Consider the following 23,639-nt stretch of genomic DNA (forward strand, 5'->3'; position numbering starts at 1 on the left):
CACTGGAAGAACCACCTCTCCTGTACCACTCCTATCCTTTTCCCAGGAGACCTGCATGATCCTGGGAGCAATGTGCCTCAGGAGCCATTGGTATCCCATACCATGGGGACTCTACGACCACCCTTTTATCCCTTCTACTGGCCATATTGGAGACCATGGGAACAGTACTTTCCTTCAGAGTCCGTCCTCTCCAACAGGGAGTCACTACCTGCTTCCCCTCCAAGAGAACCACTGAACTTGCCCCCAGATCTGATGACAGGAGAAATACTGTGCTCCAGTTCTGGCAGTTCCACTGGAACCGACTAGATTTACATAATCATCGCTAGACGAAGCAGTGACCTCAGTATCCCCTCAGGATGACCTTAAACAATCTCATGACCGTCTTCACAGAGTTGCCTGGGAACTTCAGATCCCATTAGAAGAAATCCAAGACTCTCAGCACAAGCTCTTGAATATCCTCCATGCCTTGGCACCTATGAGAATTGCCCTGTCGGTCAATGAGGCCATACTAAGACAGTGCAGCATACCCTCACCTTCTGTGCTCCTACCCCCAAAAGTGTGGAGAGACTCTATTATGTGCCAGCCAAGGGCTCAGAATTTCAATTCTCACACCCAGCTCCCAATTTGCTGGTAGTCAGGCTGCTTCAGAGAGATCCAAGCAGCAACATCCTTGATCTATGCCAACAGCTGAAGAGGGGAAAGGCAGGTTTCCTTGCTAAAGGAATTGGCGGCTGTGATTGCAGAGCCATTGGCCATTATCTTTGAAAACTCGTGGCGAACGGGGGAAGTCCCAGATGACTGGAAAAAGGCTAATGTAGTGCCAATCTTTAAAAAAGGGAAGAAGGAGGATCCTGGGAACTACAGGCCAGTCAGCCTCACCTCAGTCCCCGGAAAAATCATGGAGCAGGTCCTCAAAGAATCAATCCTGAAGCACTTACATGAGAGGAAAGTGATCAGGAACAGTCAGCATGGATTCACCAAGGGAAGGTCATGCCTGACTAATCTAATCGCCTTCTAGGATGAGATTACTGGTTCTGTGGATGAAGGGAAAGCAGTGGATGTATTGTTTCTTGACTTCAGCAAAGCTTTTGACACGGTCTCCCACAGTATTCTTGTCAGCAAGTTAAAGAAGTATGGGCTGGATGAATGCACTATAAGGTGGGTAGAAAGTTGGCTAGATTGTCGGGCTCAATGGGTAGTGATCAATGGCTCCATGTCTAGTTGGCAGCCGGTGTCAAGTGGAGTGTCCCAGGGGTCTGTTCTGGGGCCGGTTTTGTTCAATATCTTCATAAAGGATCTGGAGGATGGTGTGGATTGCACTCTCAGCAAATTTGCGGATGATACTAAACTGGGAGGAGTGGTAGATACGCTGGAGGGCAGGGATAGGATACAGAGGGCCCTAGATAAATTAGAGGATTGGGCCAAAAGAAATCTGATGAGGTTCAATAAGGATAAGTGCAGGGTCCTGCACTTAGGACGGAAGAACCCAATGCACAGCTACAGACTAGGGACCGAATGGCTAGGCAGCAGTTCTGCAGAAAAGGACCTAGGGGTGATAGTGGACGAGAAGCTGGATCTGAGTCAGCAGTGTGCCCTTGTTGCCAAGAAGGCCAATGGCATTTTGGGATGTATAAGTAGGGGCATAGCGAGCAGATCGAGGGACGTGATTGTCCCCCTCTATTCGACATTGGTGAGGCCTCATCTGGAGTACTGTGTCCAGTTTTGGGCCCCACACTACAAGAAGGATATGGATAAATTGGAGAGAGTCCAGCGGAGGGCAACAAAAATGATTAGGGGTCTGGAACACATGACTTAGGAGGAGAGGCTGAGGGAACTGGATTGTTTAGCCTGCAGAAGAGAAGAATGAGGGGGGATTTGATAGCTGCTTTCAACTACCTGAGAGGTGGTTCCAGAGAGGATGGTTCTAGACTATTCTCAGTGGTAGAAGAGGACAGGACAAGGAGTAATGGTCTCAAGTTGCAGTGGGGGAGGTTTAGGTTGGATATTAGGAAAAACTTTTTCACTAGGAGGGTGGTGAAACACTGGAATGCGTTACCTAGGGAGGTGGTGGAATCTCCTTCCTTAGAAGTTTTTAAGGTCAGGCTTGACAAAGCCCTGGCTGGGATGATTTAATTGGGGATTGATCCTGCTTTGAGCAGGGGGTTGGATTAGATGACCTCCTGAGGTCCCTTCCAACCCTGATATTCTATGATTCTATGATTCCCCTGGTTTACAATTCTGGATAGCCAGTTATCAAGCCCTGTTGGCTAAATAAGACTTCCTTAACTATGCTAAGTTTGAGGAATTCATCAACAGTCTTCCACAGCAGGACTAGGGCCCATTTCCAAGCTCTTATTGAGGAAGATAAACTAATAGCCAGAACTGCCCTCCAGTATGCAGTTGATTTGGCCTATACTACCAGTAGGCCATGGCTACAGTCATTGTCACATGAAGGGAGTCCTGAATTCATGCCTCCAGATTCCCCAGGGAGGTCCAGAACATCATTGAGGACCTCCCCGTCAATGAATTACACCTATTCGGCAAGAAGACAGATGAGTCCCTACATACCCTAAAGGACTCTACGGCCACCCTTTGATCTCTGGGCATCTACACACCTGCCTCTCAGAGGAAGTTTCAACACCAGTCAACCACTCAATGGTAAAGGTATCAACACTTTTATCATCAGAGAACATACAAACCACCACATAAATAGCAAAAGGTTGAAAGATCCCAGTTTCCCATGCCTCCTGCACCAGCCTTGACATCTCAGTCCCAACCCCCGATCTCTTTTTGATATGAGCTCAAGAGCCGTGAACCACTGAGCCTAACACCTCATGACCCCACTACTCTATTCGGGGGTCACCTAGCACTCTTTTTTGACACTTGGAGTGTGATAACGGTGCTGAACGTCATCCCCTATGGCCATACGATTGAGTTTGTAATGCTACCTCCTCTTAAACCTTCTTACCCACCCCTTCGGGGGCCACTCTCATGACAGCAACCTCACTCAGGAGGTGAGTTCCTTACTGCAGTAAGGAGCAACAGAGCACATTCCTCCACAATACCGGAGCACAGGTTTTTACTTGATCTACTTCCTGATACCCAAGAAGAAGGGAGAGTAGAGACCAGTCCGTGGCCTCTGTCACCTCAACTGCTTCATCCACAATCTCAAATTTTGCATGGTCACATTGGCAGTGATAATTCCATCATTAGAAAAAGGCACATGGTTCACAGCTCTCGATATGAATGATGCCTGCTTTCACATTGATATTCATCCTGCCAACAGACATTTTCTCAGATTTATGGTGGGATTGCACCATTTCCAATACAGGGTACTACCCTTTGGGGTACTCCAAACTACCCTTCCAGTACTACCCTTCAGGATAGCTACCACCCCCAGGGTATTTACCAAGGTCTTTTCAGTGGTAGCTGCTCATGTCAGAGCTTGTTTTTCCATACCTCAACAACTGGCTCCTCACCACCAGATCCCGCCAAGAGGCATACACATCAACGTCTATGATGCTCCGCCTCCTTTCCTCACTGGGAGTCAGTGTAAACATAGAAAAAATCTGTGCTCACCCCCCTTTGGACTTAATCAGAGCAACCTTGAACTCTGTCACCACAAAGGCGTATTTGTCCACAGACAGGTTCCAGACTATGACCAAGATCATAGCTCACATAAGGAGCAATCCTCAAGTAAAAGCCGAGACATGTCTGTCCCTACTCAGCCACATGGCCTCCTGCACCTATGTCACTCCATTTATGAGACTCCACCTTCAGTGTCTTCAAGCATGTATATGGTCGGTGTACTCACCGATCTGCCACCCCTTGAACCTTCTGCTCAGGGTCCCTGCCAAGGTTCTGTCTTCCCTCCTATGGTGGACAAATCCTTATCACATATGAATAGGTGTCCCCTTCATTCCCTCTTCTCCGGAGAAGACTATCATTACCGACATATCCCTCATAGGCTGGGGAGTTCAAACAGGTAACAACACGACACATGGGTTAGAATGCACATTAATGTTCTGAAACTTCAGGTAGTAAGAATTGCATGTGAATTCTTTCTTCCATTCATCTGCTTTCACCATGTCCTGATAATGTCAGATAACACTACAATTGTATTCTGCAGCAGCAAGCAAAGGGGAGCAAAATCTGCCTCCCTGTGCACAGAAGCAGTTGGCCTCAGAAACTGGTGCCTCAGCAGTCAGATCACCCTATCTGCAGCCCACCTTCTTAAGAAACCGAATGTGCTCACAGACTCCCACAGCAGACCCTTTGTGATCAGTCAGGAGTGGGAGCTCCATGGCGGGTGCTACGTGACATTTTCACGCAATGGGAAACCCCAGCCAGAGATCAATTCGCTTCTCAGACTACCACCAAGTGCACCACATACTGCTCCAGAGGAGCCCTTGGTTATCACTCCCAGGGCAATGCTCTCTTCTCTCCTGGTAGGGCCAGCTCAGTCTGCTTTCCTCCTGCTACAACTCCTGCTACCATGGGTGCTGCACAAGATCCAACAAGACAGGGTGATGGTCATCCTGATTGTCCCCTTCTCGCCCAGACAGATCTGGTTCCCCGACCTCTTGTGCATGTTGGCTCACCCACCGATTACCATTCCAACATTCCCTGAGCTCCTGACCCAGTGCAATCGCACAATCAAACACCCCGATCCACAACTGCTCCACTGCAGGGCATGGTATTTGGAGTGGCATCATCTCTAGAACATGCATGCTCCTCAGCCATGCAGGACATCCTCTCTAATAGCAGAAAGGACTCTAGTAGAAAATGTTACCTGGCTAAATGGAGATGATTCTCTTCCTGGACCCAGTGAAGAGGTGTGTCACCAGACACTGCAGACATTCCCCTCATCTTAGACTATATCCTGTCTTTAAAGACATCAGGTTTATCCGTCAGCTCTCTAGGAGTCCACCTAGCAGCCAGCAGTGCATTCCATCCTCCTACTAAGGGCCACTCTGTTTTTGCACACCCACTAACCAATCGACTCTGGAAAGGCCTCCTATGAACCTTTCCGTCTTCTCAAAAGATCACAGCACAGTGGGACCTGAATCTTGTTCTCTTGGTTCTAACAAGCCCCCCTTCAAGCTTTTAGCCACTTGTTCCATGTCCCTTTTATTCATGAAAGTCACCTTCCTTGTGGTCATCACTTCAGCAAGAAGGGGCGGTGAACTCAGAGCCATGATGGCAGACCCTCCATTCCCTGTGTTCCACAAAGATAGTTTCCTTACACCTACACCCCAAATTTATCCCTACAGTAGTTTCAGAGTTTCACCTTAATCAATCCATTCACTTGCCTGCTGCCCCCGGGCGCTCCCCGCAGGCGATTTACAATGGCCCAGGGCCCTAGCAACACAGCGGAGCTGAGCAGTGTCTGCCTGCTCACTCCACGTGTCTGCTGGCCCCTCCCTGTGGCCCCAGGGTGGGGCTGTGCCTCCACGTGCTGCCCCCACCCCGAGTGCCCCTGTGGCCAATGGGAAGCTGCAGTGGCAGTGCCTGGGGGCAGCAGCGTGCGGAGGCCCCCTGGTCTGCCCCACCTTGGAGCCTCAGGTAAGCTCCACACCCCCTGTCCCCCCTCCCAGAGCCTTCCCCCCCCTTCCCACCCTCTCTCCTGCCCCCGACCCCCCTCCCAGAGCCTGCACTCCCTCACAGAGCCTGCACCCCTCCCCGCTCCTCCCTCACAGAGCCTGCAACCCCACCCCCTCCTCCTGCACCCCTGCCCCAGCTCAGAGCCTGCACCCAGCACCCTAACTCCCTCCCAGAGCCTGCACCCCAATCCCCTACCCCAGACCTTCTCCCCCATCCAAACTCCCTCCCAGAGCAGGGTGACCAGATAGCAACCGTGAAGAAATGGGACGGGGGTGGGGGTAATAAGCACGTATACAAGAAAAAGTCCAAAAAACGGGACTGTCCCTATAAAAATGGGACATCTGGTCACCCTACCCCAGAGGCTTAGGCAGATGGGGGGGGGCGCATTTTAGCGGGGGGGGCAGAGTTTGGGCGGCATGAGTGACATTATTGGTCTGCTGGGAGAATTTGAGGACTAGCACTGCCCCTAAGGTAAATTGCGTTTGAGACCCCTGCTCTACATACTGATCAATCTTATACTTCTATAATCCTACAATTTAACTCTATTCAGCATACAATGATTATATATAACATAACATGGTAGTGAATCATAGACTATGAGGGTTGGAGGGGACCTTAGGAGGTCATCTAGTCCAACCCCCTGCTCAAAGCAAGACCAATCCCCAACTAAATCATCCCAGCCAGGGCTTTGTCAAGCCTGACCTTAAAAACTTCTAAGGAAGGAGATTCCACCACCTCCCGAGGTAACGCATTCCAGTGTTTCACCACCCTCCTAGTGAAAAAGTTGTTCCTAATATACAACCTAAACCTCCCCCACTGCAACTTGAGACCATTACTCCTTGTTCTGTCACCTGCTACCACTGAGAACAGTCTAGAGCCATCCTCTTTGGAACCCCCTTTCAGGTAGTTGAAAGCAGCTATCAAATCCCCCCTCATTCTTCTCTTCTGCAGACTAAACAATCCCAGTTCCCTCAGCCTCTCCTCATAAGTCATGTGTTCCAGTCCCCTAATCATTTTTGTTGCCCTCCGCTGGACGCTTTTCAATTTTTCCACATGCTTGTAGTGAGGGGCCCAAAACTGGACACAGTACTCCAGATGAGGCCTCAACAATGTCGAATAGTGGGGAACGATCATGTCCCTCGATATGCTGGCAATGCCCCTACTTATACAGCCCAAAATGCCGTTAGCCTTCTTGGCAACAAGGGCACACTGTTGACTCATATCCAGCTTCTCGTCCACTGTCACCCCTAGGTCCTTTTCTGCAGAACTGCTGCCTAGCCATTTGGTCCCTAGTCTGTAGTAGTGCATGGAATTCTTCCGTCCTAAGTGCAGGACTCTGCACTTGTCTTTGTTGAACCTCATCAGATTTCTTTTGGCCCAATCTTCTAATTTGTCTAACCACACAATAAATTAACAATAAACTAAAATAATTGGCTACAGGCTGCTGTCGGGGCACTTGCTCTGCCTTCCTGATTCTGTGCCCCTGTCTCAACCAAGGAGCAGGTTAGACCAGCCTGGAGGCTGCTCTAGCTTCCATCTGTTGACAACGGTCCGAAGGGGCCACCTGCCAACTGGGAATAGCTAGAGCACAGTTGTGGGTCAGAGGCTGCTGGGGACTCCCTGAGGCTAGACGTATCCCCAGCAAGGGAGTTAGGGCTGAATGCCGTCCCCACACCGAGAAGGCCAGAGAGCCTAGTCCAAGGTGCTCTTTAGCCAGCTATCTCCTTGTGATTTGGGGTTTGTGTTTGTAAATGACGTGATCGGGAAGAGCATTACTTTCACTTAGCAGCCTTAGCTGGTGTCTGACAGAAAGGTTTTGTTGACTGAATATTTAATCTGAAAGAGTGCACTGGGGAATGAATGGTACATCCATAAAGGGCCCGTCCTAGAAAGGTCTAATTCTCTGTCCCCCCGGTGCAGATAGCTTTCATTCATGGTCACCCTGTGCAGCACCTGGAGGGCTCTCGTGTCAAACTGGTGTACCTACTTTAATGGACTCTCTTCGGCACAGCTCCTGCCTGTTCGCTGTGTGCTGTTATCCTGCACTTGCTGAGAGAGCCAGGAGCTCTGGCATCGCTAATACCTTGGATTGTCTTTCTGGTGGGAATAGTGTGGCTTTGGTAGAAATGCGCAAAACCTGAGCCACAGGTAGCCATGTGTTGTTGTGGTCTTTGGGAAAGCTGAGCCCCTGGGGTGGTGCGGGACAAAGCCTCTCTAATATCAGGCACCAATACAGTCCACTACATATGACTCACAGAAACCCGTGCTTTGCCCTTTCCTGATTCTCAGGCCTTTGTTATGTGTTCTTAGGCTCCTCTGAAGAAAATTCCTATCAATAAACTCATAAAGAAAGAGGATGAGTTTGAGGAGGAAAAGCCAGAGTTGGAAGAACTGGATTGGTGGTCTAAGTACTATGAGTCCTTAAAGGAAATGAGCAACCAGGTAATGGTCTGTCACTTCAGTTCCTTTGTCCCTTATTGGCATGACAGCCACAAGATCAGTGGGAATTAAATATCGCAGTACTTGTGTGGATCCAGCCCCTCAGCTCTGGCCCTGGTCTCAGCATTTCATTGCTGGTTTGCGAAGGTAGCTCCCAGCTCTGCATGCTGAGAATCCCCTACTCACCCCGTGGACACCTAGCTCAGGGCTGAGAGTTCAGCTGGGTGGCAGGGTGCCCAGGGGTTGGTGCTGCAGTGCTGAGCAAAGCGGCACCTAGGTGCCTTCTGAATTTGGCCTGAAGTGCCTATGTCACTCTTGAAAATGGGATTTGGGCTCCAAAGTCATGTGTGTGTGTGTGTGTGTGTGTGTGTGGGGGGGGGGGGTTACACATGGCTTCACTTGTCCTGGACAGTCACACTGCAGTAACGGGGATCTTACTGCTCCTTCCTAGCCATCCTCCAATCTGCCCCGAGAGAATCAGAAGTGTCTCTGAGGTTCTTTTTCTACAGCCTGTCTCGTTGCTCACTGGGCAGCTTTGGCTCATGAGCTGAACCCAGCAGCACAAAACTACCCTGCTGTGCCCCCCCCAATAGCGTTAATCAATCTAGTAATCCCGGGTAATAATGTTATCAGGGGAGGGGCCACTCTGGCATGAAATGGGTTAGGAGCATTCGCTGGCTGAGCAATGCGGTAACGTGTGTGTGTTTCAGTGCCATAGTGACGAGGAGGATGGGGACAACGACGACCCGAATGAGGCAGGTGAGTTCTTAGACCAGCCAGGCAGACACAGGTTTTGCTGGCATTTCCAAATCCTGACCTGCCGTCAGAGGCCCCTGCACACGCTGGTGCTATATTTCAGACAGCTGTTCAGTTGGAAGCAGAGTACAGCCCCCAAGCTGATAGCACTGAGGGCTAGAGAGATTGATGCTGGGCAGTTTCCCTGGCTCACACAGATTGTGCCCCTCAGTCTGATAAAAGATCGTCAACAGATCTCCAACTGCTTCAGAATCTTTTTGTTTGTTTTACTATACCCAAGCCCTGGCACAGACCCTCCCCTGCCCAGCCACTGTCATCTCTCCTAGTCTTATGCCAGACACACCATTTGGACAGTAGGCAAATAGCCATTCACTCTGCTTTCTGTACCAAGTCCTCAGTGACTTTCTGTCTCCTTTGTTGCTGGCCTCTGTGCTGTGCAAATGCCCCATGTTCTTCCATGAAGGTAAATAGTGGAAATGCTTTTCAAGGGCAGTTCTTACAAGACATTGATTGTCACGTTGCACAATGATATTTTATCGTGTTTTCAAGCGACTGTTTGAAAGCAAAAGCTATTGCTGAGATTATGTCATGGAGTGACATACAAATCAGAGAGAAAAATACCTTGTTTGGAGAAGCCAGGACATTTAGCGATCTTGTTAATGCCCTTTGTAGATGGAGGGAACTTAAATGCGGACTCTATTGATATGGAAGCGGAAAATGGAGTGATAGTGGAAGCTGAGCCAGTGCGGCCCAAAAGGAAACTCATAGCTACGCTGCAGGTGAGTCTCTGAGGGTGACTGATCTGCTCTGTCTCAGTTTATTCCCTCCTGCTCCTTCTTCCTTACAGTCCCGCCAGCTGTGACAGCACAGATCCTAAAGGGGAAAAGCGAATCAGAGTGCTGACCCGCAGCCCTGCCATCTGTTCGCATGCACAGCTCCCCTTACCTTTGATGGGGATTCCACCGGAACAAAGCGCTTGGTCCGGCTCGGTGCTGAGTGCCCTCATCTCCTTTGGACACGGTCCGAAATGTCATAGAACCAGGGCGGGAATGGGCCACGTGGTCAATGGGGGAAATCATCCTAAGATCACATTAACTCTTTCCTTCCCTTTGGGGAGACTGAGCTGGAAGGAAAGAGCCTAAATAACTTGCAGTTTATTTCAGATCTATAACTCAGAGCTGGAAAATGAGTTTGATAATTTTGAAGACTGGCTGTATATCTTTCCACTTCATCGGGGGAAGGCGGATGAGGATGAGGACGGAAATGAGGATGAGAACTTTGTGGGGAAGTACAAGGTACTGTGTCATTTGAATGCCATTCATGTTATGCGTGACAGCAATGCATGAAAGAGGGGAAAGCAATTCGCAGCGTAAGAACATTTTGGAACATTTTTATCCTTTTATCCTTCACTAAGAAAAGAACTGGGACACTAAATTCCTTCATTATAGCGTGTAGTCAGGAGGAATGCCTTGTAGCATAAAGTCTCCTGCATGAAATTCTCATGGCAGATCTGCATTGTAGAAGTTTCATGCCATTCCTTGGGCACCATGGAACCGAAAGAAGCAGTAGCCCCTAGGGCAGTGGTCCCCAAACTGTGGGGAAATCCCCCCTAGTGGGGCACGGAGGAACGTTCGGAGGGGCATGCAGCGGGACCAGGGCCAGCCTGCACAGGGGGTGGGGAGGGAGCGCCACATAGTTCTGCTCTGCCCCGAGCTCTCCCCAGCTCCATTCTGGCCCCAGCGCCAATCCACCCAGCTCCACTCCATCTCCGTCCCCAGCTCCATTCTGGCCCCAGCGCCAATCCACCCAGCTCCACTCCATCTCCGTCCCCAGCCCCAGCTCCAATCCACCCAGGCCAGCTCTGCTGTCATTCGCCTTCAGCCCAAGCTCCTCTGCCGAGCCAGCTGGGCAGTAATGGGGGGTGGGGGGGGGCGCAGACAGATTCCGTTACTGATGGGGGAGGGGGCGTGACAGGAGAAGTTTTGAACCGCTGCGCTACTAGGAGATGCATGAGGCTTAACCACAGACAACAGTGGCTCTGCCCACCTCTCCAGTGTCTCTGAGCTCACAAAACCGCCTCTCCCTGACATTTGGGGCCTGCCAGCTTTAGTTTAAGGTCTCTTTGAGGCAGTATTTAGCTGTGTTTAGTGCTCTGTTACTGCTGAGTGTTTATTGTCTGCCTCTGGTGAAATTTAACCTGGATCATGCCTGGATGGTGCCGCCCTAAAGATGGCTTAAATAATGTGCATCAAAGTCGTTGGAGGGGAGGGCATGGGCCTGCTCTGTTGTGTTGACACCCCAGGCTATGAATTAGCAGGTAATCCTCAGTGCTGGCCTGTGTGGACATTTGTTCTGTTACCCTCCTCCCTCTGATTGTTTGTTACACTTGTGTCCCTAGTCTTTAGATGGGAAGCTGTCTGGGGTAAGGACTCTGTACAGGTCTTGGCTGGCACCTCTGCATGCTACCATGACACATGATTAGTTATAATTTGTACTATTACTTTGGAAATCCTTCCTTCAGCAAAGGCCTTTTCCACTCATCCATGGTCTCCTGAAGTGTCCGCTCCCGAGACTGACTTCAGAGGAGTGATTAGGAGGTAACTGTGAATAGCCTGGCTCCCTGCCCTCCTCTGCAGGCCAGCCCCAGGTTGTCATGGGATGGGGGTAAGTTCCCTGTAGAGTAGCCTGTCTCTTAGGAAAGAAGATCAAGTCTGCTGACCTGAGTGTGTGAGAGAGGCCCTGGCTGTCTCTTTGGGAACATAACACGTTGTGTAGCACTATCTGGCCTGGTACAGGGCACAGACACACATGTAATCTGCCAGTTTCAATTTGACAAAATTGAGGTGGTGCTACGGATCAAATCCTGGGCATTACAATTTGCTTGAAATATTTTCTGTAGAAGGGTATTGATCCCCACAATGTTGCTGTTCCTGTTCAATGTCTCCACTGCAGGGTTCATTCTTTGTTTATCCTGCTGAGGAGGCAGGTACAGAGCACAAGATCTCACAGGGTGTTCCCAGAAACAGACCCATCAAGGTGCTTGTCCGAGTTTATATTGTTAAGGTAAGTGACTGCATTGAGTCCTGGAGACCTTGTCCAGATCAGCAGCTAGAGAATCCCTGGCCATCCCACAGCCTGTATTCATGGAACCAGCAAAACTGAGACTGGAGAAGCCCTTGCTGTTGGGTCCCAACTAGTCGCTTCATTTCCAGCCAGCCGTTTGGCCCATAGCAGCATTGGTCCCCACAGGATCTTTTCTAGAGCTTTGTCCAGTTTAGAGTCAAGTGTCTGAAGTGCTGGGGTTTCCACCGTCCTCCCTAGGGAGACAATCTGCCCACTCCCGAACCTCCAAAGGGCACTGGAACTGCCGATGGGGCATTCCCCATGCTCTGCCTAGAGTCAGTACCTGGGAGATGAACTGGCAATTCTGCTCTCGCTCCCTGGCTAAGGGCTTCCGTACTGATACATGACTAGCGTGTCCTCGAGAGATTCATCTGCTGCCTGTGGCAGACAGGATCGGAGGTCTCGGTGCTCCACCTCAGAAACTCCTCAGTAGCCCTGTGCCCTGCACGTGCTCTCACTTGGCCTGGACGTCACGGCTGTGGCTGTGGATGTCAGCCCCAGCACCTCCTGTCTTGTGTATTTTAGGCAACGAACCTGGCTCCTGCAGACTCCAACGGCAAGGCAGATCCCTATGTGGTGGTAATGCTTGGGCAAGAGCAGAAGGACACAAAGGACCGCTACATCCCTAAGCAGCTCAATCCTGTGTTTGGCGAGTAAGGAGCCAGCTGTATCTTGGGTCATGTTTAATGGGAACAGCCTCTTCCCTGGTGCATCTTGGAAAGGCTGATGGCTGGGTCGCTGCACAGAGCCAACACTCTGAGCTCAGTGTGACATCGGGGCTTCTTTCTCTGTCCACTGGAGACTCTGTTACATTGGCATGTTGTGTAGCACTATCTCGAGAAGCCAGGGACTATGTCTCACACATCAGCAGCTCTGATGGGCTCTGCCCAGGGCTTCTGTAGGTGCATGTGTCTGACTGGCCTTCCACTCATATAGGCAGAACATCTGGGGTGTTGATACAGAAGCACCCCTAAATTCCATACCTGAGATACGGGCAAAGCAGCATAGTACCTCTAGAACCTACACTCAGGAGGGAACAGAGAGCAGGGAAACCCCTTTTTCCAAGGGGAAGAAAGGAGAGCCCCCGGCCTCTTCTCGAACAGCAAGAAATGGTGAGGAGAAAGGAGACCCCAGGCCCCTGGCAGCCAAAACCAGGGGAGCATTACACATCGTGACAGTGCAGGAACATCTGTGCAGCAGCAGGCCCCAGCTCCTTTGTGTGTTTGTGTCTCCAGTGGGGACACTGGCTGTGTTGCTGCTGCGGACTCAGGATCATGGGATTTGGAGCTTGGCCGTGGTTTCTAGGGTCTGATCTCCAAGGGAATCCTTGGGACAAACATTTAGAAATGGAGGGCAGAGTTCCACACACACAGATGTGCTCCTGGATGTGCCCCCAGGTTTGCACACACAGTCAGGGTGACTGCGGTGCAGATGGCTCACTGAATTGTACCCTGGGTGGAGATCTTAGCTTGTCCAAAGCGGGGGAAAGTAACGGGAGGCCATTGTAACCCGGCAGCCTATTATATCCCATTGTCATTGAAACACAGAGCAGAGTCACTGGAATGATGTACAATGAGCTCTTTGAAGTAAAAGGACCTGCTGATCAGGGCTGCCCGGCTCCTGCGGAGGTTACAGAACCAGGAGTGTCCAGCCCTATGTGTGGCAATGTGTTTGGAGCAGGGAATTAGACAGGAGAAGGTGCTGCCCCTTCTAGATATTTCCTTCCTGGGGAGCACCAGGCAGCTTGCTCAGAAGCTGGTGAGTTCTGTGGGGCAGGAGGACCGGAGCTTCACCAGCACTGCGCCCACAGACATGCGGTTCTGCCATCAGAGCCGGGGCAGGGAGGGAAACGTGCTTGATTTCCATCCTCTCTGCTGACTGAGTGTCTCTTTGCTTTGTATTCAGAGTTCTGGAACTGAGCATATCCTTTCCGATGGAATCTGAACTCACTATTTCAATATTTGACCATGATTTGGTTGGGTCTGATGATCTGATTGGGGAGACGAAGATTGACTTGGAGAACCGATTCTACAGCAAACACCGAGCTAACTGCGGAGTGGCCTCCCAGTATGACACGTACGTTCCCGGCAGCTCTGCAGGCTGCCTCTGCCCAGAGCGCTGGCTTTGCAGCTCCCATTGTCCGGGAATGGCGGCCGGTGGGAGCTGCGGGGGCGGAGCCTGCACTTCTGCAGGCTGCCACTGAACAAAAGGGCTCTACATTTAAAAAAAAATTACAACTTTTAATGCAAATGGACTGATTAAGTGACAGAGCAAATGCAAATCAGCAGTGCAGAAGTCTGGATGTGCTCCGGGAAACTAATGCGTGTATTGGTGCGTGTGTGTGCAGAGACCTGCACGTTTACCAGCGAGTCTGCAGGAGAGGCTCAAACTTGAAATCTCAGGTGCTGCAACATTGGCCAACCCAAGTCTCTGAAGCGATCTCTTGAAAATTGGTACATTTTGCATGTGGCAGCCAAGAATTATTATAACATGAACTTAAAAAATACATTCATACTAGTTATTCATGATTATAGTAATGATCCATTGACATCATTCATCATCCTGATCATTCCTTAAACATTTTTGAAACTGGGGTAATTCCCAAACAAAAAATTCAGTTACATTTATATTAAGGTTCCTAAACTAATCTTTGCCCCCCACCCCTCGAAAGCCCCCACTCAGTTGTACTGGGGAAGATTTTGTCTTGCTAAGTTGTTTAGACCCTTATAAAAAGAGCCACAGAAGAATAAGATAATGATTTCAATGCAGGGAAGTTTGGAAGTTCGAACAGAACAGGTTGCCTGTGAGCTTGCTATTTCTACAAGAGAGGACAGGACTTTATCACTTTGGATAGAGCCCCATGTATATGGACACCCTCCAGCAACTTTACATCCAGAATTTCCCAGCAAAGATCACTGCTGTCATTTCTTCTATTGCTTTTATTTGGCTAATGGGTGAAGTGAGGTGGGAGATTTCTCTTCATGGGCCTGTTACTGCCTCATTATCCAAGAGGGAGAGGTTCTTAGTCTCTTGATAAGCCAACAGCTTGCTTCATAACCTTCCCTAGGGAGCCTATAGGGAGTGCTTTCACAGTACTCTGGCAGCCCCACCCGCCTAGTGGAGAGTCTGCCAGAGGAGGCAGTTCTCACATCCCAGTAGAAATATTATCTATCGTGGCTACACCAGGGAGAATCGTGTACGTTTGAACCTCCTCTCCCCTCCCCACAGAGATGGCTATAACATGTGGCGAGATGCTTTCAAGCCCACCCAGATCTTGGAGAGTTTGTGCAAGAAGAGCTCTCTCCCCTCGGCAGAGTACAGGCGGGAGGAGGTCAAAGTGAACAACAAGATCTTCAAGGTCCCTCCTGAGGCTTTCCCTGAAGGTACCGTGTGTGTCTGGGGGGAGAGTTAACTCCAGGTGTTTTCAAGGGTGACCAGCTCTTGCCTTCTGTCAGGCCTTCAGCTGTGCGAGGCTCATGTCTTGGGGTGCACTCTGAGCCCCCCTTTCCTCACTGACTGGACCAACCACTCGGCCACTGTTAGCACGTTCTGAGGAGCTCCAGCAGCATGTTCAGAGCTGCACAGGCCACGCGAGACAATGTGGCCCCTGAACCAAGGCGTTCACAGTTGGAGGGCTGATTGTGAACCCCGTACTCACTTTGGTGAGCAGTCACTTATGTGAGTTTACCCACCAACTATGAGTAACTGCTCACTAACGTGAGTGGGGTTCACAATGTGACCTCAGATTAGACAGAGAATGGAGTTATACCAAGTGGCAACGTGGCCCAGACTGTGCAGTCCAAACACTAATTCCTAGCCGGTGCTTGAGCCTAGGGTGACCAGATGTCCCGATTTTATAGGGGCAGTCCTGATTTTGGGGTCTTTTTCTTATATAAGCTCCTATTACCCCCCACCCCCATCCCGATTTTTCGCACTTGCTGCCTGGTCACCCTACTTGAGCCCCATGGACCAGCTGGCCTGCTGAGCGTCAGCCCTTCACGCAGGCCATGTGTACTGGGTTTGGTTTGATTGTTTCTTTTAACACTCCCCCTGAGAGAGCTTTGCTTATTTTTCATTGAAGCTACAAGGGACAGTCCCTGTATGCAGCTGTTTGTGACCAGCTGTCCATCGTCGACAGGCTGACAGATCTCCTTACTGCATTTTCTTTGTGCTTTTATTTTCCATTATCCTTCATCTCATTCAGGCTGAACCACCTGTGCCTCACGCATGCCCCAGTCTCACTTACACATGGAGGGAGGCTGGATTTAGCTGCATAGGCTGAGCTGAACATGCAGCATATGGAAAACACCACAACCCACTTATCCCAACACCACACATGCGTGTGAAATGTAGCCTCCCATGAGAGCGTTCCGCTGGTCAGCGGAGATCTGGGGAGTTGAACTCCCCCCAGAGGGCAGGGACCCTGCTTTGGGAGGTTTGGTTCCCCCACTTCTCCTGTTCTGGGGGGTGGGGTAGCAGGTGCTCACTGTCATTTTCCCTTGTTTCTCTTTAGTTGAATCTTTACTCAAAAGATTTCTCCACCTCACTCTGCCTTCTTCATAAGCAGCTCCCTGGGCCTTTTAACCACTTCTCCTCTACACAGCTCTCCCCTTCTTCTTCCCCCCATTCCGTTGTTCTGTGTAGACGTTTGGTGTGCTCGGATGCTCCCGCCTTCTCCCTTACAGCTCTAGTCATCATTGTTGATCTGGCTGGCCGCATGTCTTTAGACCCTTCTGACTGGCTGCCTTGTGTTCCAGAGGCCTTTGTAAAAGACAAGAGAGAAATGGATGACGAGACGTGGTCAGCATATGATGAGCAGAAGGCTTTGTATGTCCTGCAGCACTGGGATGAGATGCCAGAGCTCGGGTACAAACTGGTCCCGGAGCATGTGGAGGTTCGGTCCCTTTACAACGCAGAGAACCCTGGACTCGTGCAGGTGAGGCTAATACATTTATTCACACCAGAGTACCTACCACTGTGCTCTAAGCCTAGAGAAGCTCTTTGGGCCGCCTGGTCACACCCTTAGCCAGAACGTGACTGTTCTTCACCATCTCCTCCCTGGGGCTTTGTCCAGTCCAGCAGGAACTGTCCCAAGCAATGGAGTTCCCACCTCTGCCCTTGGCAAACTGTTCCACACTGGACTAGATCTCATCAACAACAAAGGTTTCCTGACATTCAGCAGTTTCTCCCCCCATATCTTGCCTGTCTTGTCTACGTTTTCCTTTGCTCAGATTTGTCCAGCGACTCCTGACTCCCCCTGCAGCACCATAGGCAATTCTTCACCATATCTCAGGGTCACACCCTTCAACTGTTTGTCATTTTTCTGATAGTGAAGTGACCATCACTGAACACAGTAAATCATTGCCATCTCCTCGGAGTGCAGGGCTTTTCATCCTACGGACAGCAGCACACTGTGCTTGGAGAGCAGTGTGGTCTAGACTGTAGTGAATAGGGCACTGGACTGGGAGTCAGAAGACCTGTATTTCATTCCTGGCTCTGCCACTGATTGCGGTGTGACCTTGGGCAAGTCACTTTCCCTCTCTATGCCTCATTCTCCCAGTCTTTGCCTGTCTTGTGTCTTTATATTGCAAGCTCTTCAGGGCAGGGACATCCTGGCACAATGGGGCCTTGAGCTTGGCTGAAGCCTCTAGGCACTGCTGTAGTACAAATAATAATAAAAAACTAAGGACCCAGCGATCAGTTAATAACTTATAGATAAAGTGCAGCCACTTCTGGGGAAGAACTTGGCAGCATTTTAAAGTGAGCAACAGCACGGCTCAGTGGCTTCAAGTAAGGAGCTGAAATTAGACAGAATGTAATGTAGATAGGCATACATCATAGCTTTTAAGGCAAGAAGGAACCATTGTGCTCATTTAGTCTGACCTCCAGCATAGCACAGGCCAGAGAACCTCGGCAAGTGATTTCTGCTTGCTGTATCCAGCCCAGTAACTTGTGACTGAGCTAGAGCAGGTCATCTGGAGACAGACATCCAGTCTTGAGTTAAAGACTTCAAGTGAGAGAGAACCTGCCACATCCCTGGTAAGTTGTACCAGTGGGTAATTACCCTCACTGCTAAAACTTTTCACCTTATTTCCAGTCTGAATGGATCTAGCCTTTGGATCTTGTTCTGACTCTCTGCTAGACTGAAGAGCCCTCATCCATCTGCAGTCTTCTCCTCTCGTGGGTGTGTGTAGACACTTTTTAACATTCTCTTGGCTGAGCTGAATACCTTGATCTCTGTTAGTCTCTCGCTATATGGCAGGTTTTCCAGACCTCAAATCGTTCTTGTAGCTTTTATCTGAGTCTGCTCCAAGTTTTCAACATCCTTTTTGAAGTGTGGACACCAGAACTGTGCACAGTATTCCTGTAATGGTCTCACCAGTGCCGTTTAGAGAGGTAATGTGCACCTCTCTGGCCTTACTTGATATTCCCCTGTTTATAAATCCAAGGATTAAATTCATCCTCTTAGCCACATCATTGCACAGTGAGCTCCTGTTCAGTTGGTTATCTGTAAGGACCTCTTCAGTCTCTCTCAGTCTCTGTTTTCCAGGATACCGTCCCTTATCTTGTTAGTGTGGCCTGCATTCTTTGTTCCTCGATGAAGGACCTTCTATTGGTTGTATTAAAATTAGGTCAAGTGATTAAAAAAAATTAATTGCAATTAATCACATGATTAATCACACTGTTAAACAACAATAGGATACCATTTATTTAAATATTTTCTACATTTTCAAATATATTAATTTCAATAACAACATAGAATGCAAAGTGTACAGTGCTCACTTTATATTTATTTTTGATTACAAGTATTTGCACTGTAAAAAAAGACGTATTTTTCAATTCACCTAACACAAGTACTGTAGAGCAATCTCTTTATCATGAAAGTTGAACTTACAAATGTAGAAATATGAACAAAAAACCTGCATTCAAAAATAAAACAATGTAAAATGTTAGAGTCGACAAGTCCACTCAGTCCTACTTCTTGTTCAGCCAGTTGCTCAGACAACCAAGTTTGTTTACATTTGCAGGAGATAATGCTGCCTGCTTCTTGTTTACAATGTCACCTGAAAGTGAGAACAGGTGTTCTCATGGCACTGTGGTAGCCGGTGTTGCAAGATATTTATGTGCCAGATGCACTAAAGATTCATATGTCCCTTCATGCTTCAACCACCATTCCAGGGGACATGCGTCCATGCTGATGACGGGTTCTGCTCAATAACAGTGCAAAGCAGTGCAGACCAACACATGTTCATTTTCATTATCTGAGTCAGATGCCACCAGCAGAAGGTTGATTTTCTTTTTTGGTGGTTTGGGTTCTGTAGTTTCCACATCGGAGTGTTGTTCTTTTAAGACTTCTGAAAGCATGCTCCATACCTTGTCCCTCTCAGATTTTGGGAGGCACTTCAGATTCTTAAACCTAGGGTCAAGTGCTGTAGCTATTTTTAGAAATCTCACATTGGTACCTTCTTTGCATTTTGTGAAATCTGCAGTGAAAGTGTTCTTAAAATTAACAGCATGCGCTGGTCATCATCCGAGAATGCTGAAATATATGGCAGAATGCTGGTAAAGCAGAGAAGGGGACATATAATTCTCCCCCAAGGAGTTCAGTCACAAATTTAATTAACGCATTATTTTTTAAACAAGTGTCATCCATATAGAATCATGTCCTCTGGAATGGTGGGCGAAGCATGAAGGGGCATACGAATGTTTAGCATATCTGGCACGTAAATACCTTGCAATGCCGGCAACACAAGTGCCATGCAAATGCCTGTTCTCGCTTTCTGGTGACACTGTAAATAAGAAGAGGGCAGCATTATCCCTGTAAATGTAAACAAATTTGTTTGTCTGAGCTATTGGCTGATCAAGAAGTAGGACTGAGTGGACTTGTAGGCTCTGAAGTTTTACATTGTTTTGCTTTTGAGTGCAGTTATGTTACAAAAAAAGAAATCTACATTTGTAAATTGCTCTTTCACGTCAAAGAGATAACCCTACAGTACTGTATGAGGTGAACTGAAAAATACTATTTATTTTGTTTCATTTTTACAGGGCAAATATTTGTAATAAAAAATAATATGCATTTTGATTTCAGTTACAACACAGAATACAATATATATGAAAAGGTAAAAAAACATCCAAAATATTTAATAAATTTCAATGGGGTATTCTATGGATTAAAACTGTGATTAATTGTGATTAATTTTTTTAGATTGTAATTAATTTGTTTGAGTTAATTGCATGAGTTAACTGCGATTAATCAATAGCCCTAATTAAAATGCTTGCTATTTGTTTGAAACCTGCTGACCAACCACCCCAGACTGGTCTGTATCAGTGACCTGCCCTCTTCTCTGCGTACCGCTCCACCAGTGTTTGTGTCATCGTCCCACTGCATAAGTAACAATTGTATGTTTCCCCTTAGATAATGGATAACGATCTAGAATCGGGTTTGCCAAGATATCACGTTAATTTGACGAGTCCTATTTAAAAAAAAAATACACCACCGACAAATGCGGTGCGTGGTGCTAAGTACATAACTATCCTTTAGTTCCGGGTGTCAGCAGTCCCATGATTTTGCCCAGGGCTAATATCAGGCTAATCTAGGCCACCTGGATTGACTTCTTTAAATATTGGCCCAACATCAGCTTTCTTCCTGTTCTCTGGAACATCCCCAATATCATCTGTCCAGAAGTTGAGCCACTTCTTTTAAAACTCTTGGATGCACATTGTTCAGATCTGCTGATAGAAAACAAAACAAAACATAATTGCCCCAAAGGGAACTTGTCCAGGATTCCAGGTTATCGCCCTGCTTTGCAAAAGTGTTGGGAGATCTTTATAGCAAAGAAGAAGAAAGAGCGTGAGAGGCAGTGAATCTCCTCTATACATGTAGTCACTGCCATATGTCAGGGCTGTGGGCATGCACACATCTAGTTAGATCAGAAGTGGGCAAACTACGGCCCGCGGGCCACATCCGGCCTGCAGGACCCACTTGCCTGCGCCTTGAGCTCCTGACCTGGGAAGCTAGCCCCCAGCCCCTCCCATGCTGTTCCCCCTCCCCCACAGCCTCAGAGCCCCATGCTGCCGGCGCAATGCTCTGGGGGGCCGGGCAGCGCAGTTGCAGCATGGCTGGGCGGCATGGCTGTAGTTCTGCCAGCCACTGGTGATCCCGGCAGCGCGGTAAGGGGGAACGGGGGGTTGGATAGAGAGCAGGGGAGTTTGAGGGTGTGGTCAGGGATGTGGATAGGGGTCAGGGTGGTCAGAAGTCCCGGGGGGGGGGCAGTCAGGAATGAGGGCGGGGGTTGGATGGGGTGAGAGGGGGCAGTCAGGGGTGGAGGGTCTGGGGGTGGTCAGGGGACAGGGAGTAGGGAGTGGTGGATGGGGCAGGAGTCCCGGGGGAGCTGTCAGCGGGTGAGAAGCAGGGGGGTCAGATAGGAGGCGGGGGCCGGGCCATGCCTGGTTGTTTGGGGAGACAGCCTCCCCTAACCGACACTCCATACAATTTTGGAAACCCGATGTGGCCCTCAGGCCAAAAAGTTTGCCCGCCCCTGAGTTAGATTAATTGATTCTAAGTGCAGAAGTGACCCCCAGTATAACTGAGACCGTAGGATCTCCCTGTGTTTGAACTAGAGCAGATATTTTAGAAAAACATCCGCTCTTCATTTAAACGTTGCCAGTGATGGAGAATCCACCACAACGAGAGCAGAGTGAATTGGCATCTGAGTTAGCACCCACTGAAATGAGCCAGGCCATTCATCCCTCAGAACTGTTCTGTCAGGTTCTCCGCAGATTGAGCACCCCCCACCCCGTGTCACTCACATCACCTGGTGGAGGCATTCTTCGCACTCTGAACAGCTGGAGACTGACTGTAAATGACAGCTGAGACTCTAGAGAGCCTGCATCCCGGCTAGTCCCTCATGCTCCCAGAGGAGCACTCAGGGTAATGCCGGGTGCAGGAAACGAGACAGGACAGCAGAAATCGTACCTTCAAAAGGGGCAGCCGGGGGAGGTGAAGCACAAAGGGCAACACCAGGCATTAATGATGTACTGTGTGTGGCTCCATCGCTGTGTGCTGCTGAGATGCTGTCCGGGGCACGCTCCCAGCTCTCCATCTCTCCCCCAAACGCCTGGTGAGTACGGCTACGGACATCACCAGTAACATGGTGAGAACCGGGCCTGATAATGGACCGCAACACGCTGGCAGCATAGCCAAAGCTACGGCATCACATCCTGCAACAGGGAGCTGAGAGTCTCTCTGTACGGCATGGATGAGACCACACCGACGTTCTGCAGCTAGGCTCCTGGATCTCGCAGGCTGGCTGGATCTGTGCAGAACTTGGGTGAGAGCCCTGCAGCGAGGAGGAAGTGGTTGTGGTGACTCAGCAGGTAGCCCTCGTCCTTGGCCAGGACAGATTCAATACACAGGTGTGTGGCTGGGGCGCTCAGCTCTGGATGAGCTGTACAATGGAGAGCCTTATCGTATTGAGCAAGGCCTGTCTTTCAAAGGCAGCACCTCACTTGCTGATGCTACAGAACTGCATTGGTGTATATAGATGCCAAATGGCTAGCTGGCTATCGCAGGAGGCAGGGTGTCCTAGTGGCTAGAACACTGGCCTGGAACTCAGCAAACCAGAGTTCTTTTCCTGCTTCTGGTCTTATGGGTGATCTTGGGCAAATCACGTCGCCTCCCTGGGCCTTAGTTTCCCATCTGTAAAATGGGGCTAATGATACTGATGTCCTTGGTACCGCACTTTGAGATCCTATGTAAATTCACAGTGATCATCTCATCTGATCTCCTGTTCAGCACAGGCCAGAGAACGTCCCCACAATAATTCCTAGTGCAGGGCTTTGAGAAAAACAGCCAATTGATTTCAAAATTGTCAGTGCTGGAGAATCCACGTGACCCTTTGTAAATTGGTCCAATAGTTACTCACTCACTATTTAAAAATGTTCACCTTATTTCCAGTCTGAATTTGTCTAGCTTTCCACTGGATCATGTTAGACCTTTCTCTTAGACCTTTCTCTGCTAGGTTGAGAGCCCATTATTAAATATTTGGTCCCCATGGTGGTGCTTATAGACTAATCAAACCCTTACCTTAACCTTCTCTTTGTTAAGCTAAATAGATTGACCTGAGTCTCTCATGATCAGGCAGGTTTCTAATCCTTTAATCTTTCTTGTGGCTTTCTTTGAACTTTCTCCAATTTATCAACATTCTTCTTGAATTGTGAGCACCAGAATTGGACCCAATTCCAGTAGCGTTCACATCTGTGCCAAACACAGAGGTAAAATAACCTCCCTATTGCTACTGGTGATTCCCCAGTTTATACATCCCAGGATCACATCAGCTCTTTTGGTCACAACACCACAATGAGAAAAGGAGTACTTGTGGCACCTTAGAGACTAACCAATTTATTTGAGCATGAGCTTTCGTGAGCTACAGCTCACTTCATTGGATGCATACTGTGGAAACTGCAGCAGACTTTGTGTGTATATAAAGTCTGTGTGTATATAAAGTCTGCTGCAGTTTCCACGGTATGCATCCGATGAAGTGAGCTGTAGCTCACGAAAGCTCATGCTCAAATAAATTAGTTAGTCTCTAAGGTGCCACAAGTACTCCTTTTCTTTTTGCGAATACAGACTAACACGGCTGTTACTCTGAAACACCACAATGGGAGCTCTTGTTCAGCTGATTGTCCACCACGATTCCCAAATTTTTTTCAGTGTC

The 23,639-nt window shown here is 49.0% G+C and overlaps 1 protein-coding gene across 3 annotated transcripts in view; it reads left to right on the forward strand.

Moving 5' to 3' along the window:
- Window positions 1-23,639, forward strand: part of LOC140897398 (fer-1-like protein 4) — a 160,510-nt gene that overhangs the window by 93,851 nt on the left and 43,020 nt on the right. For all 3 annotated transcript variants that reach the window (XM_073310003.2, XM_073310006.1, XM_073310002.1), the window contains 9 exons: window positions 7,915-8,046; window positions 8,754-8,802; window positions 9,472-9,578; window positions 9,963-10,094; window positions 11,752-11,862; window positions 12,448-12,575; window positions 13,828-13,998; window positions 15,151-15,305; window positions 16,680-16,858. In XM_073310003.2, the coding sequence (XP_073166104.1) occupies window positions 7,915-8,046; window positions 8,754-8,802; window positions 9,472-9,578; window positions 9,963-10,094; window positions 11,752-11,862; window positions 12,448-12,575; window positions 13,828-13,998; window positions 15,151-15,305; window positions 16,680-16,858 (1,164 nt within the window). The remainder of the gene's footprint in view (window positions 1-7,914; window positions 8,047-8,753; window positions 8,803-9,471; window positions 9,579-9,962; window positions 10,095-11,751; window positions 11,863-12,447; window positions 12,576-13,827; window positions 13,999-15,150; window positions 15,306-16,679; window positions 16,859-23,639) is intronic.

This window comes from Lepidochelys kempii, chromosome 13 (genome assembly GCF_965140285.1).
Source record: "Lepidochelys kempii isolate rLepKem1 chromosome 13, rLepKem1.hap1, whole genome shotgun sequence".
Classification (NCBI taxonomy): domain Eukaryota; kingdom Metazoa; phylum Chordata; order Testudines; family Cheloniidae; genus Lepidochelys; species Lepidochelys kempii.